At 44.6% G+C, this 16,510-nt stretch overlaps 1 protein-coding gene across 1 annotated transcript in view; it reads right to left on the bottom strand.

Annotated features, from left to right (window-relative positions):
• LOC147733785 (transient receptor potential cation channel subfamily M member 1-like) overlaps positions 1-16,510 on the bottom strand; it is a 220,837-nt gene that overhangs the window by 19,547 nt on the left and 184,780 nt on the right. The window contains exons 17-18 of the mRNA XM_086958380.1: positions 14,243-14,387; positions 3,804-4,006 (exon numbers count right to left, since the gene is read on the bottom strand). Coding sequence (XP_086814506.1) covers positions 3,804-4,006; positions 14,243-14,387 — 348 coding nt within the window. The remainder of the gene's footprint in view (positions 1-3,803; positions 4,007-14,242; positions 14,388-16,510) is intronic.

Here is a 16,510-nt window from a genome sequence, read left to right as displayed (position 1 = left end):
CCATTTAGGAAAAAGCAAAGGCATGGCTGAGATTTCTAATGGATAAGTACATGAAAGTACTAATCTACGGGATTGAAAGACTAGGAAACCTTATATGTAAATCAATGGGATTGTTGTCTGATTGTCATCATTTTGAACGATATATGTTGGGTGTATCGACATTTCAGTTCTAAGACTGCTCGAAATATGCCGTCTTGATTTGAAACCAGAAAAAAACTAGATGTCTCTAGTGAAAAGGAACCACTGTTATTATTCCTTTCGTTAATAAACACTAGATTCCCTCTAGAAGTTCTTGCAGCTTTACTTGATTTGGAACTGAATTTGCCAATGGAGTTGAGGATTTTGAGTTCTACAGAATAACCACTTTGGACGAATGTGAGGGCCCTTCTGTCCTTTGTTACTAGTGACTAGTGACCATTCTGTCGGGGGACCATTCTTCATGGAATTCCATTATTTGCCCCCCTTCCATCACACCTCAATAGCCATGACTTTGGGTTTTGCTGTTGTTGATTTGTCAGGAGCCAGGATTTGTCCCGCAGTACAGCCCCTGGCCATGGGCTCAGCTACGAAAGGGATGCCTAATGTCAGAGTGTCCTGCATCAAGTGTTTTGTCACAATAGATAGAAAAACTCTGACTGGCTGTAGCATTTTCTTCTCTTCTGCATTCTTTCAGACTAAATCAGTCAAGTGTGTCTCATACAACTTATGACCCAAATTAGGAAGTTTTAAAATTAAAGAACATTGTGATGCATCCCAGAGTTTTAAACATAATTGTTTTTTATTTGTTTAAATGTCTTTATTTTTTTTGTAAAAAGTAACAAGGGACATACCACATGTAGATTGTAGATACAGTTGTCTTACGCAATTTAAAATGCAACGAGCTGTCATGTTTTAAGTAAAATACTCATGTAGTCAGTTTCCACTGCCAATGCTCGCTGTGGTGTGTAGTGTGACAAGCAGAGAGCTGCAGCCTGTATAACATAAGAAAGCAGCTGCTAGGAGCTGAATACCTTATGAGGATAGAACAATAAACAAGTATTGGATCTGGGTTATATCTAAGAATATCAAATGTGCAGTTGTATCACCAGAGAACAGCAGAAGCTTAAAGCATAGCACAGCTGAGAAAAGTGGACATGGCATCTAAAATGGGAAAAGCAGAAACGAAATTGATGAACCGTCTGCCACTGTGAATATAGTATTAGTTAAGCTATTACATCAAGTAGTGCTGGAACAATTTTCAGAGTAGAGGTGCTGACCTCAAAGTGACATCACTGAAGTCATAGGAATTATGAACAATCAAAGCATCACACAGAGCACAACTACAGCAATAAGCCACAGCCATTCAGCAGGAGAGTGGTAAGGCTGTGGTTAGCAGCCAGTGATGAATTTTGGAGCACACTGCCACAAATATATTACTAAGGCATTGGTGTGGTTGTGCACTATCATTTACATTTAGCACATTTCCTATTGAAATAGCTGCACATTTCTCACTGACAGGCTCTTTTACTGAAACAACTGCGTGGTGCCCACACGATAATGTATGGAAATCAGTTTTACCATTTGCACATCATCAATCAAGTGTCTTGATTTTTTTGATGCTTTACAATCTTTGGGTCTATCACACTTCCGAATTTTAAAAAAAAGTGCTGCATTTGGGCTTTTGTTACTACTGGTGGAGTTTGAAATATGTATTAAGTTATTTTACAATTATTTAAGTGTTGTGTGTTAGAAATAATTGACACTACATCCTTTCCTTTCACATTCCTTGTACCCCATAAGAAGGTCAGATAGTTCGCGTAACAAAATCCTCTAAGGTCGAATAAGATTTAGGCTAACATTTGACTTCTGACTTTGAACACACACCCAATGCGAAAGGATCAAAATAAAAACTTAAGGCACCTTTATTGCCTAGTCTCCTTCTGATCTCCAGGATGGTTATTTTGGTGGTGATGCAGCAGTCCCCGCACTCCTTTTTCCAGCGCCTATGAATACACCAGATGGGCGTTTAAAATAAATGCCCAATTCACACCAATGTGTCTAACATCACTAGTGCATAATGCCCTTTCTAACCATTACATGTCCTTGAGTGAGCAGGGGCGTAGCTAGAGCTTGTGGTGCCCGGGGCTATCCCTCAGATTGCCGCCCGCTGGGAAAAAGGACGGCGAGCACTTGAAAGAGGTCCGAGAGGCACGTAGTATCGCCGCTAATCGTTACCTCGATCATGTAAGTTACATGCACACACAAAGCTACACCGTTGAATACACCGGTGACTGGCAGTACAAAAGAGAACACACAGACTGCATGATCTATCTGGGGACTCAGAAAAACTGCATGTGGTCAGTCAGCTCCACCTTGCCAACACAGAGCAGATACAAAGCCCATTCTGGTGACCCAAAGGCTGGAAGTGCAGCCAATGGTGGGGAGCTGAGAGCCGCCTGTCCTGTGGGCTGAGCCTGTTACCTACACCCAAGTCTACCCAGGGCACAGGAAGGGAGCCACTGCCGAGAGAGACACGGGCTGGGAGGCAGCGCCAGGGCAGGGCTGCCGAGCCTGTGAGTGACAGCCCTCCTCAGCGATGGAGCCAAGTCTTGCGGTTGCTTCCCTTACTCACGGGGTGCCCACTCCTCTCATTCCACAACCTCCACCCAGGCCTTCAAAACCGACCTCAAAGTTCTCCACCTCCAAAATTAATTCATGCCCTCTCTATCATCTGAAGGAAGACCTCCCTTTACTGAAAATTCTATTTTCCATGCAAAGGAAGTGCCTTTCCAGTGTGTTCTTGTGGTTGGAGTGATTTATTAGAGTAGTATCCTTGTACCTGTGTTTGGTACTCTTTTGTAGCATGCACACGTCACTTGTTTGCTTTCGATACTTGCACAAGTGCCACCATTGCCTAAGTAACGATTGTTCTTGTGTTTGAGTGGCCTCCATATATTGCAGTATTATACCTCTAATTGTACTTTGTACGCTTTTGTAACCTGCAGACATGCCACTTTTTCCTCCTGTATTGCACAGCTTGCTGCCTCTTGTATTTTGTTTGCTCACAATTGTCACTTTTGCCTCATGTAACTTAACGTTTGCTTTTGTAATTTTGTTCAATTGTAATGTTTCTCCTCATGTATCCGTTCTGTTCCTATTGTGAAGTGCTCTGACGCCTTTGGGTACAGTCCGCGCTATATAAAAACGCATAAATAAATAAAATAAATAAAATAAACCTGCTGCTCCAGCTCTCCTCTTACCTCACTCGTCGCTGTGGGGTCTCTATGGCAGGAGGGGTGGTTGGGTCGAACTTCGATTAACTAATCAGTTCATTAGCAGCCAGACTCCTCACAAGAGCGTAGCAGAGAAGCGCGTGATGCGTCACTGCTACGTTCTCAATGGGAGGGCTGGCCAAAATGTCACCCCAGGGCCATCATTGGTAGCGCTCGTGCGCTGCAAGATTGACGGCCCTGGAGGCTGGTTCAGACCAACAACAATCAAGCACCTACAAACGCGGGACCGACTGTTGGCAATTCAGGCGCGCTGCATTGTATTTTCAAACTGGGCCGTCACCGTGGAACTAGAGGTCCGTTGTGGCCGCGACAGCTTTTATAACTTACTTGGGGACACTGTGTTCCTAAATAAGTTATGAAGGCCACCGCGGCCGCAATGGGCCACCAGTGCCGCAGCCGCCCCAAAAATCGTGCCGCCTGGGGCGGCCCGCCCCCCCCCCCCCCCCCCCGCACCTCAGTAGCTACGCCAGTGTGCGTGAGGTATGAGTGATAAAATAATATTGACAAAAAGACAAAGAGCTCCTCACATACTCAGTCCCCGGTCCCTCTCATCCTGGTCTCCCTCTTGCTTCTTCGTGCAGCGACAGCAAAGCATCTTGATGATGATGTACATGTGGCTGAAGATGATCATGGGAGGAGGAAGCACAGGCCTGTCGTGGAATGTCATGATCAGCTGATATCGCTGAAACTTCCAAACTTGGTTTGAAATTGACTTCACTTCAAAGAAGGTATTGCTGTAAGAGACACATTTTTTAAGTTTCATTCGTAATACAAGGTCATAACACATCAACGTTATCAATAACGATTGAAATTACAGGACAAACTCCTTTGACATAGGGAAGCAAGGTCAAGGGCAGCAGGTAGATGTTACATAGAAGCATGGCTCTGCCTGGTGCTTGTGTCATGGACTCAAAGCTATTGATGGAACAAGGTTTCATATGTACCGAAACTTGCTTGTATTCAGCCCCCTCAAAATGACGTGTAATATATTCATCAACATGTTTTGTCGATTAATATTTGCATTTCATGACATATCTGGTAAGTTGGGGAAGCTTGCATATGAGCTTTTACTAACAGTAACCAGAGTGCCTTAAAATGGCCGCTGCAAACGCAGGTACTTTTCTGCGCATGTGTCTACCACATCTACATGGTGTGACGTCTTTCGTTTTTGGTGGGAAACTCTTCTGCGCACTAGTGCCAAGATAGCTGTTTCATGCTTACTCATACTTACGCATATGCTGCTTGTACTAAACTTGTTCATTCTGCTTAACCATTAATGCTATAGTATAAATAAAGTAATGGGGTTAGAGTAGAGATAAGTGTTATACAGTGCATTCATTTATTTTTGTATTTTAATGTGTTTCTCTTTGACTTCGTTACTATCTCGTATTTGGGCCTGAAAGAGATGCCAAACCCCATTTTGAAAAAGCTGCACCTGAGCAAAGAATACCTGAAAGTCATGCAGCCACTCTGATTGAATGGCTGCCAACACCCTTCTTACCCACGATGTTCCTGGAAACCTGCTCAACTGACCTCTAAAGAGGAAGCGAAAAGACTGAAACAAATACAATGTATATAATTTGTATACCAATATTTGTGGGTGGAATAAAATCGTGAGAAAATAAATGATGGGCGGGAATTTGATCAATTCAAGTCAATCGAAATTACCTCATCTTAGTATGGTGTGATGACCTCTCCTCGTCTTTCCAACCAACCATTGAAGGGGAACACATAGATTTGCAACATTTAGGGGTGGTACATTGCCCTGGAAATGGTATAACTAAGGTAGGCTTAGATAGAGAAATTGTCTGACTTGTCTGAGTAGCCGACTTCTTACTGACCCAACGCGTGCTATAGGAGATCGAGAGCAGAGGTGCTAGCGGAGCACTCTGTCAAAAGAATCGAGGTGTTGGGGGAAATTATCAATTACCCAGTCGGGTTACTAATTGGCCTAAAGAGAGAGGGGTGTGACGCTGGCGTTGCACTTAGCAGGGGTCACCTGTCCTGATCTGTACCTGTCTTGTCCCGTGGGCACCTGATTAGTCAGGAGCCTTGTCTTTTGCCCCAGCCCGTAGCCAGGATTGGTCCTTGCACCGTTCTAGGTAAATATAATCCATGTGGTATGTCCTTGTGCTATTTCCCTTTCTCACCCTTCCCAGGTAACAATGTCTAAAGGTGTTACTGTGATTTCATACAAACTTCATATTCTATTAGTCATATTCTCGGTAATTTGGATGAAGACTCACTTAAAACCTGCATGGATAAAGCTTTTAAAACTTCCACAGAGTCTGTGGTTATTACAGGAAAGGTAAAATTGTTTAAAGCTACTTATTTATTCAAACTCCTTTTTCGATCCCTAGGACTTATAGCTAAGGTGACAAGGATTGATAAGTCATGGTTTACATGTATAAGTCCTAAAAGGGCTCAAAGTACTGATAGACTAATAATAGTAAAAGGGAAGGAGGACTACTAGTTCATAGTGTGAATGTTTTATGGGCCCAGGTGAGTATGGTAAATTGAGCTAATGATCCTGAGCGATCTATCACTATGAATGAACAGAAGTATCACAATAATGCCCATACGCAGACATACAGAAACACACATGTGCACTCACATACACAGACAGACAGATACACGTACTATTTATGTTTTTCACACATAACAACACTACCATGTAACACATAAATGTATTTACAGTTTGTTTTTCACGTTTATCTGTCACTCTTTAGTTAACATAGGCCACATATTAAAATGGCCAACGTTAGTTTACCAGGTATTGCTTGTGTCTTTTATTTTATTTTTCCCTTTTGAAGTAAAGTTGTACCATCAATTTAGCATTTGTTATTCTTTTCTCATTTGAATGTTTAACTTTATACAATCCTCGGAACATCCTGGAACTAATGTACCTTCTTATGTTGTAAATAGCTAAAGTTTGAAGGACATGTAGCAGAGATTTCATGAGTTTTAGATTGTTATGTTATGTTATTAAAATATTTCTAAAGCGCGCTTTCACCGATTGGTTTCTTGGCGCTGTGATCAGCAGTGACATGAACAAAGGGGGGAGTTGCGTTATTGAAATGCTTGTCTGAAGAGCCAGGTCTTCAAGGCTTTCCGGAAAGAGAGGAGGTCTTGACAATTCCGGATCTCCAGGGGGAAGGAATTCCACAAGCAGGAAGCAAGGGTCGCAAACCTACGGCCTCCTGCGCGCTTAAGTTTGAATGAGGGCGTCTGCAGGAGGCTCAAATGGAGTGAGCGTAGGTTGCGGGATGGAGTATATCTGGAAATCAGTTGGTTAATGAATGAGGGGCTTTTACAATAGAGGGACTTGAAGATTATGCAACCAGTTTTAAAGGCACAGCGCTGGATTACTGGGAGCCAGTGTAGTTTCCTTAGTAGGGGGGTAGCTGCGTGTCGCCTAGGTTGGTTCAGGATTAGCCTTGAGGCATGGTTCTGTACCATCTGGAGTCGCTTAACTAGGTAGTTGGGAAGACCTAGGTAGATAGCATTTGCGTAGTCCAGATGGGCCAGTACAGTTGAGATCACAACCTGGGTGATTGCCTCTGAAGTAAGCAGACGGCGTACCTTCCGAATTTTTTTTAGTTGGAAGAAGCACTTGGAGACCACCTGACCTACTTGCGCTTTCAGTGATAGGTCGCGGTCCATGGTGACTCCAAGTGTTTTGGCTGACAAGGAAGGTGTTGGAGCTTGGCCTAATTCAGAAGGCCAATAGTGTAGTCCCCAGTACTTAGTGCTGTCGCCGGTCAGAACTAACTCGGTTTTCCCCGGGTTTAGTTTGAGCTGGTTCTGGTCCATCCAAGTTTTAATGAAGCTCATGGTAGACTGAAAGTGCAGTATGGAGTCTTCAGTGTTGTCGATGGTAAAGAGCAGTTGTAAGTCGTCTGCGTAGTTGAAGACTCTCACCTGTTTGTCTCTTAGGGTCTGAATCAGGGGAAGTATGTAAAGATTAAATAGGTGAGGTGACAGGGAGGAACCTTGTGGCACTCCGCAGGTGATGGCCTGTTTGGCACCCATTAGATCACCAAGGCGTAGTGTTTGGTTGCGGTCTGTCAAAAAGGATCTCAACCAACAGGCTGCTAGGTCCCGGACGCCGGCCTGTTCGACATGGTCGACCAAGATGTTGTGATCGACCGTGTCAAAAGCGGCCGAAAGGTCCAGGAGCACCAGGGCCTGTGGGGAGCGTCTGTCAGCGCAGTCACGCAGGGTGTCCAAAACTGTCGTGACTACTGCTTCAGTGGAGTGTGTAGGCCGAAAGCCTGCCTGGTGGGGGGTCGAAGCAGGAGGATTCCTCAAGAAAGTTTTTTAAACCTTTATTCGGAACAAACAGTGGAAGACAAGCGTGAGATCATCAAATGATGTACATACAAAGCATACAACAATACAGGTGCAGTGCAGTGCAGCGGCGCAGACAACGCGTCCAAGTGTCACATCGAGGGGGGGAAGTACAGTGGGCAGATAAGAGGTCATGGCAATAAAGGTAGTTCGTAACGTAACACATCAATACAGAGCACATAAACGTATCAGGAATACAATTTAAAGCACATTTATACCCAGTGAGGAGGATGGCGACAGGGCCGAGGGCATGTAATCAACAGTGTAGTAGTCTCTGGGGTAGAGCAGGATAAGCAGAACCACAAGAGAGAGGGCTGTAGAACCCCGCTCACCCGCAGGTAATCATAGCATGTTCCCTACATCGAACGAAGCAGCAGTACAAATAGAGAAACCTTCACACCGTGTAGATTGGACAAGCGGCAGGGAAGCATGCAATTCCAACACCCGGAGCCCCATCAGCCCACCCCAATCCGATCAGCACTGTCCGAGTCAGAATCCTGCACAGCCCTGGTAAGGAGGTATACCTGCAGTGGGCTCCAAAAGTCTCTGGGCTTACAGTGCACAGGCATCAACTCTGCATAAACATTATATTGGTCCTGACAATAAACGACCTCTTTCAACCAGTCTTCGAATCGCGGTATCCTGCCCCTACCCCAGCAGCAGGCCACACGCCTCTTTGCCAGCAGCAGAGTGACATCTATAAACCTACGATACAACGCCGGTACCGCCTTTGTGTATCCCAATAACAGGACCATGGGGTCAAGCGGTACTCCACCGCCGGTCATAACCTGGAGAGCATCATGGACCTGCACCCAGTATTCCGAAACCACCCCACACTCCCACGCCAAATGAAGAAAGTCGGCACCCGGCATATGACAACGAGCACACCTATCATCCTCCGCTAGCCGGAACCTGAGCTTCCTAGCCGGGGTGTAGTAAAAGCGCTGTATGAACTTGTAGTGTATGATCTTTAGGCGGCAGCTAGAGGAGATCTTGGCGGTCACACCACAACAATACTTCCACTGATCATCAGAAATGGAGATGCCAAGCTCCGCATCCCATTGCGCACGCGCACGCCCTGGCGAGATAGCACGTTGTTTCCTGATGGCTCCATACAATCTAGACACCAAATGACGTCCATCAGATAGTAATAGTACATGAAGCGGTAGGGTCACCTCCGGCTCCCCGGGAAAGTCAGGCAACAGCGACCGCAGTCCCTGTCGCAACCGGACATAATAAAACATGTCAAGCGGGGAATACGTCCCCTCCCTGAAGAACTGCTCCGAGGTACGGACGGTGCCCCCATGGAACAGGTCACCCCAGGTATGTATTGAAAGCCGACTGCACAGGCGTTGGAAACCAGTCTCCTGCAGTAGGGACAGAGCAGGGTGGTATATCAAGGGCAGTGCAGGCGAGTAGAGAAAAACAACATTCAACGCTCTTGCAATACGCTTCCATGCGTCAACAGTGCAGGTAACCGTAGTTTGGTGTGTGTCAATGTCCCCAGCGTTACCCAGGATCATGCCCTCCAATGGAAGAGGATGAGCGACCCACTGTTCAGCGGCCACCTGAGGCATGAACGGCGTGGGGCGCATCCAGTGGTAGGCGTAGTGCGCTTGAGCGCTCCTCAAGAAAGTTAGAGAGGCACTTGGCCACGTGCGCCTCTAGAACTTTTGCCAAATAGGGCAGCAGCGAGATGGGTCGAAAGTTGGCTTTGCAAGCTGGGTCTGCCCCAGGTTTTTTTAGCAGCGGGATGACTATGGCCTCTTTAAACGCTGCGGGAACTGTGCCAAGAGACAGGGAGTTATTCAGGAGAGTAATGGCAGGGGCTGGGTGTGTCAGGAAGCACTCTTTTAAGATGTGGGGCGGGCAACTGTCCGAGGGTGCACCAGATTTTACTCTTGATAGCAATTCCCGAAATTGGTCCTGGGTAATAGGTGGGAAGCTACTAAGGATGTTGTGGTTAGGCTTGATAGTCATGCCAGACGTGAGGGGGGACACCGGTTGAGGGATACTGGCTTTGATGTCCAGTATTTTGTCAATAAAGTAGACATTAAGTGAGTCACAAAGCGGTTGAGTGGGGATGATCTTAGGACGAACAGTATCTAAATTTGTTAATTCGTTTAAAATGGAAAAGATGTCCTTAGATTTATTTGTGGATTCCAGAATTTTGGAAGAAAAGTAGGACGCCTTTGCAGCAGAGATGGCGGTCATATACTCCTTCCTTACTTTAATGAAGGTCCTTTTTAAATCAGGGTCGTAGTTGCGACGCCAGTGACGTTCTAATTGCCATAGGGCCAGTTTCCTTACTTTTAGATCAGTGGAAAACCAGCGGTTGGCATCGGCACGTCGTGCCAGTCTGATTTTTTTAAAAGGGGCATGGAGATCACTGGCCGTGTTTAGCCAGTTGGTGAGCATGGATACTGAAGGATCAATCTCATCTTGAGGGGGAGGGATGGTATTGGCTAATGACTCTAGGAATGCTGTTTTGTTCATTGTATTCCAGTTCCTGGCTAACCCGCCTCCGCCTAATGCGGTAGTGGTGGCAGGGGCGATACATAGTTTAAATTGAAGGAGTGCGTGATCGGACCAGAGGCAAGGTAGTATGGTTGGGGCAGTTGTACAGGTGGTATTGGACCACACCTGGTCTAGGATGTGACCTTTGCAGTGGGTGGCGGAGGAAACTAATTGATTGAAATTTAGGTTGGATAGAAGGTCAGTCAGTTCGGCCGATTGTGGGCCTTCCAGGGGGTCTTTGTACCAGTAGTTTAAATCTCCTATTAGGAAAATCTTAGGATGTTCAAGTGCTAGGTTAGCAAGTTGGTCAGCCAGATTCATAGGAAATGATGGCATCGGGGTCGGAGGTCTGTACAATAGTACACACGCAATTGTCGATTGGGAGGTAGTAATTTTCAGCACAAGGTTGTCTGTGTTATCCAGTGAGAGGCCGGTGAGGGAGGTGACAATCAAGTTGGAACGGATAATAGCTGCGACTCCTCCCCCTTTCCCGCTGACACGATCTGCGTGGATGATATAATAGTTAGGTGGGAGCGCCGCTATTATATCAGGGGCGGAGTTGGGAGTTAACCATGTCTCCGTGAGTAGGAGAATATCTGGTTTCTCCGTGTCCAGCAGAAGAAAAACATCCAACTGATGTTTTGGACAATTAATCTGCCTTATCAACATGTACATAAACCTGATTGGCCCCCTTCATGAGAACAGTGTGTAGGTATAGCGAAAAGTAGAAAAGGATTGGTTTAAACCAATGTAATGCAGACTTGCACTCAGATGCCTTATTCCCTTGCCGCCAAAAAGCTGTGTTAGATTCTTCAGGTGATGCCTTTCTTACTTGCTAGAAGAAGTCTTACTTAATTCATTCTCACTACATTTGACAGGCTTTTCCATGCTGACAACTTCATGCTGACTTCTCCCCAGTTTTCCCTGGCCTCCTCCTAGCTTTGCACTGTAGGGTTTTCCTTCCTGGCAGATTGAGTCTGCTTTCTGTTATTTGCGACAACTTTATAACAGTTTGTCCTTGCATTTAATGATTTAGAATCACTTTGAAATATATTGAAGAATACATTCATGTATTAAATACTAATTTAAGACTAATTTGATGATTTAAATTTGTAAGTTTGTTAATCTTTTAATAAACTTTCATGGTCTGCAAATCGAATAGTCTCTGCCATCTTTGTAGGGCTAATGTGCTCCACATTTCTAAAACGTATTGATTGCCATGTCATCCTCATTTGGAGCTAAAGATCCATCCAATTGAGTGCAGCCTGAAGTCGAATTGCACCAAACTTTGCATGGTGCAAAGCACTGCAAGAGGCATCAAAATGTCTTCCTTCTCCGGTTTCTTTTCTACTGGGCAGGTGGGGTGGCTGTTAAGGAGGACCTCAACATGACCTAGATGATCTACTTTCTCATACACCCTTTCAAAGTTTGTTGTGTCCTGGGAGGTTTGACAGGGCCTGGGAGGTCGTGGGAATGTCAATAATATAAAACAATGTGCACTTCGTTCACAGCATTCCGTGTGCAGATCTGCTCCAATAGGCCCGATATTTCCTGTGGCTAGTTCTTTTCGATATCGGCGACTCCAGGGCTTTAAGTGCGCCGGGTCTCACCGTGTAAGAGCACCGGCAGTTTTTTAAAGGGGGGCCTCGAAACGGGTCTCTATAACGCTCTGTTTCGTGCCCTGGTGGCTCGTTTTTTTTTTTTCTTCCGAACTGCAGTGAGGGCAGGCACATCGATGTGCGCTGCTCTCACTGCTCACTTGTCACTAGTGGAGATGTTACTGCATGACATCACGCCAGGTGAGCGTTGTAGGGGAAGGGAAATCCTTTAAAGAGAGTCATTTTCTTGCAGGATTTCTTTCCCTTCTGTTTTTGAAACTCTGGAGCAGCAACATTGTCCTGCGGTCACCAGGGCTTTAAGTCGAAGCTTATTCAATAATATTCAAGACATATTTGCTGCTTATTTATCTTATGCAACTAACGACCGTTGACAAAGCCAATAGTCCTGACTTGTTGTAGGTATGATGTTACTTGTTGCATTATATATCTGGATGCAATGACAGAAGCAGCAAAATACAAGTTGGGCGGCACACTATGGTAAACACAGATTTCTAGCTTAAGTGTTTTAAGCCACTCCCTTAATTACACTGGCCACGCCCCTTTGAGAGACCCCCCCAGTTTTTACATCCCACTTAAAGCCCTGGGCGGCTCCAACACATCACCAATAGTGTGTTATTAAGCCATCTGACCTCGGACTCTCTCTGAGGAAACATGCTGACAATTCTGCAAACTCAATTGAACGCTACCCGCGGCCCATCACAGAGCTGACCATGTGATACAACCTCAACTGTGACAAAGAGTCACACATCAATAAGACAACCTAAACAGCGACTAAACATTCAAGATGAATGTGGAGTAATGAGGCTACTGCCTCGGTATCCAAAAACTCATCACTGTCAGAAGGAATCTGACAGACGAAAACAAGACAGACGCTTGACTAGCTCTGAACTGTTCGATGACATGAGCGAGGCCCTGAGGGACTCACATCCACCTCATCTCCTGTTACTCCTGCTTCTCCTCCTCTGTTTGCTCTTCTGGCTCATTGTTGGGAAATCCACCAGATATTCAAGAACAGTTTGCATTGGGCTCGCAGCTCATACTTAGAGAGACACCTTCTGCATGAAACCACTGTGTCAACTACACTACGCACAAATGAAGGGGGTGCAGAGGATGTGGAACCCTTCTGTTGTTACAGAGCATTATCTGTTGTATAAGACCTTTCGTAGAGATTCCTATTGCTCTATCCTCCCTGATAGGGGGAGGCATGAGTAGGTATGTATCAGATAATACCAGGTTTTTTTTATAATTCAGTGGCTTTGTTCTGGAGTTTCTATATCTTGTTTGTGGAGTTGTTATGGAGATTACACTGCAGCAGGGCACCGGGCATGTTATTCTAAGCGTTTCTTTCTAAAGCAACATTCGCTTGTGTGATCTTTTTTTCCTATCAACTAATGAACAGCAGCAATAATTTATATATGTATCTGTAAATAAAGAAACCTATTAAGGTTGTGTTGCGAGCTCAATAATAGTTTATTGGGAGCCACATAAACAAAGTGACAGTCTGTCTGTAGCCTCTGCACCAGCTCCTCTGAGACTGAACTAGCGGAGAATACAGGGCCGGAATGGCATAGCATTTCCCCGGGGGCCGCCGGTGTGGGGGTCTGGTTTGGACATCTGAGGGGCTCTTTTTGTTACCGGGGGAGGTTTTGCAGCATAGCTGCAATGTCAGCCACCTGTAACAAAAGCGGCAGCATTGAGACTGGAGTGGTGCTTCCAATAAGCACCTCCCCCTCCTGCCCCCCCCCATCCCCCCAACACTTCCCGGGGGCTGGCCAAGCTTTTTGCTAGGGCTGGCTTTGGTTCCCTGCCCCGTCGTGGGAGCATGACCTCAACTGGCACAAGCCCGGCCTAAGCCATCCCCTACACTGGACCCCAGGTTTACAGTGCTCACCGCATACAGTCTGTGAACATACATAAAGTGTAAATTCATCTAATAAAATTTGCTATCTACCTACAAATCTGCAGACCTGGCGACGGTACCTTGAATCATTCCATTTTTGGTGGGTGTATCTGTTCCTGTGGGATTTACAACATGCCACAAAAGACTCAATTTAAGTAAAGGTCTAGTTTCATGCCAAGCTTAGTGTAAATCAGAGATTTAAAAAATTGATGCGGAAGTTAGAATGTGAAACACAACTTTTTCCCCTTCCCTTAACTTTCCTTCCCTAAATGGATTTTAACGAATCTTCAGAAATTTAGTCCAGTGCTTAGAGGAAGCAAACAATAGGTATTGTGCCTTAGAGTAAAAGATGAACTGGGATAATGTACTTTTATGCCATTATTATCAGGGTAGCATGAGTGCTCTTAAAGGAAAAAAATGTTTCTCAAGATTTTCAAGTAACTTGACCACTTGATGTACTTTGAATTGTGGGCCAAAGAAAATGCATTCAGTGTTTCTGCAATAGATGAAGCCAGCACTGTGGTTGCCGGGACTGAAAAAGTTGTTTAGGATTAGGATAGTTGAAGTCATCTCATTGTACTCACTTGAAGACAGCAATGAGCAGGTTTACCAGAAGAATATTGGCTACCAGAAGGTAACACGCCATGATGGCTGGAGTGAGCCATGCGCCTGGGATGCATGGAGGGAGACGCTTTCCATCTTCATCAAAAAGATTCTCACCGCATGGAGCTGAGGAATATGACAAACAGAATACTTTTTAAGAGACACAGAAAAAGTACATGTTCCTACTAGGTCATTTAGAACCTGTATAAATTGCGGGTGCATAAACTTCATGGCATATGTTTACGCTGGCTATAATGGTAATTTGTAAAACCAATTTACATATTAGTAGTAATATTGGTGAATAGCACAAAACGATATCTGCAGCCATTTTGTGAGCATTTTACTGCATTTTAGAAGGTTTGCGTTTATGGTTGCTGGTGGTAATAGTAAGGGTAGACCAAAAACAAGCCCAACCAACGCAATGCTCATAACTGTTGTGGTATAAAATTAGACAACATTGCTGTTTGCTCCTGTGTTCACACTATGACCAAGGTCTGAAATAACTTATTAATCTTTTTTCTTCTGAACATTAAGGCCACCAATAATGTGATTACATTTCACATTATTTAAATACATCACTATACAGCTAGAACATATTCTCTATGTGATTCACGCAGCCATGAATACCAATCACTCTTTCTGCACTGCATTCTCTAACATATGTTAATTGGTTGTGCAAAATGTAAGATGGCGTCTGACAAATCTAGGCTATGATAGTTACAGTTAATATGCTTCGTTGCATGATTCTGCCATGCGATTCTGAGTTAGTCCCATGTAATGTCAACGGACTTACTTTAATATTTGTTCACAAATGGCAGTTCACAATAAAGTGTTACAAAAGGGACAGAATAAGACAGAATGCCGAACCTTGCAAATAAACCTGCAATTGCAAATGTAACGTAGACCGATTACTTATCCAGGGTTCTCCAATGTTAGTCCTAGAGGGTCCATGCCAGATTTCTAAGATCCCTACATTTATCTAAATGGGGATATGCTAAAAATCTGGCATGGATCCAGACTTCCAGGCTTCGACTTTGGAGAAGCCTGGCATATATTATAGTAGTTTGTAACATAAATGGTATTTACTCATAACAAGATCTAAATGTGGATATGCTAAAATCGGCATGGATCCGGCCCTACAGGACTGATTTTGGAGAATCCTGGCATAATCTATATAAGTTTGTAACATAAATGGCATTTACTCATAACGAGGCAAATTGTGTCTGTACCCATTGTTTGTCTTGGAAAGTTAATTTCAGACTTCCTTTGTGACCTGTTATATTAATACTGTCCAATGCCTAGCTGCAAGAGAGGTTTTATATCATCAGTTAACAAGTCTCTGGGGTTCTCACTTCTCAAAGTAACTTTCAGATCGCAGACATAATAGATGTGTCTGAAAGAGACCGAGAAGTCCGCGTTTTCCAGATAAAAAGATATCTTTATTTTTGGAATTCACCATGAGTGTACTGAATAGACAGGATTACCTCATTTATGGGTCTCAGAATTATGGGCCTCATTTAGGTTTAAATAATCTTTTATTGATTGTAAGCAACAGGAAAACCAGCAATACAGAAGACCTCACCTACATCCACTGGCCGGTGAGGGCCTGGAAAAGGGAGGCGAGAGATAGAAGGTAGAGAAGAGAGACAGCATGGGGGTAGAGAGGGTGACTAAGGGTAATATAGGTGTTGGAGGCGTGGGGACAGCAGTGTTCCCTAAAGTCACAAAGTTCTCATGGCCTTTATAATGGTGTACTGATATATGCATAAGCGTTACCCAGAGGTAGGGGCCCATTAAGCAGTAAGTTGATCTATCAGGAGGAGGCGCAACACGCTCCGGTAGGAGGGCCATGTCAATTTTCAGAATTCTTCTACGAAGTATGTGATGCTGGGCCCCCATGTTCTGTCAAATTGATGTAATCGATTTTCTGAGACTGGCGTACATTTTTCCATGCCTAACAGATCCCAGATTTATGGGCCAAACTGGATGGTTTGGTATTTTATTTGTACTTCATTTAGCTGGGCGAGTTTGCTTAGCTGCATATAGAGTTAGAGTTATCGCCCGGCCGTTTGAGCATCTCATGGAGTAAGTTAAGGCAATGGGGATGCCTAACAGGACATAGCTTGGGAATCTGTGGAGAGTAGTACCATATATATTATCAATGGCATCTAGTAAAACTTGCCAGTAATTGTAGGGCAATGCCACAAGAGATGTGTCAGGGTCCCAGCGCTCCATCCCCCCCTACATTA

This window comes from Lissotriton vulgaris, chromosome 2_1 (genome assembly GCF_964263255.1).
Source record: "Lissotriton vulgaris chromosome 2_1, aLisVul1.2, whole genome shotgun sequence".
Taxonomy (NCBI): Eukaryota; Metazoa; Chordata; class Amphibia; order Caudata; family Salamandridae; genus Lissotriton; species Lissotriton vulgaris.
This window is presented reverse-complemented; position numbering and strand designations above follow the sequence as displayed.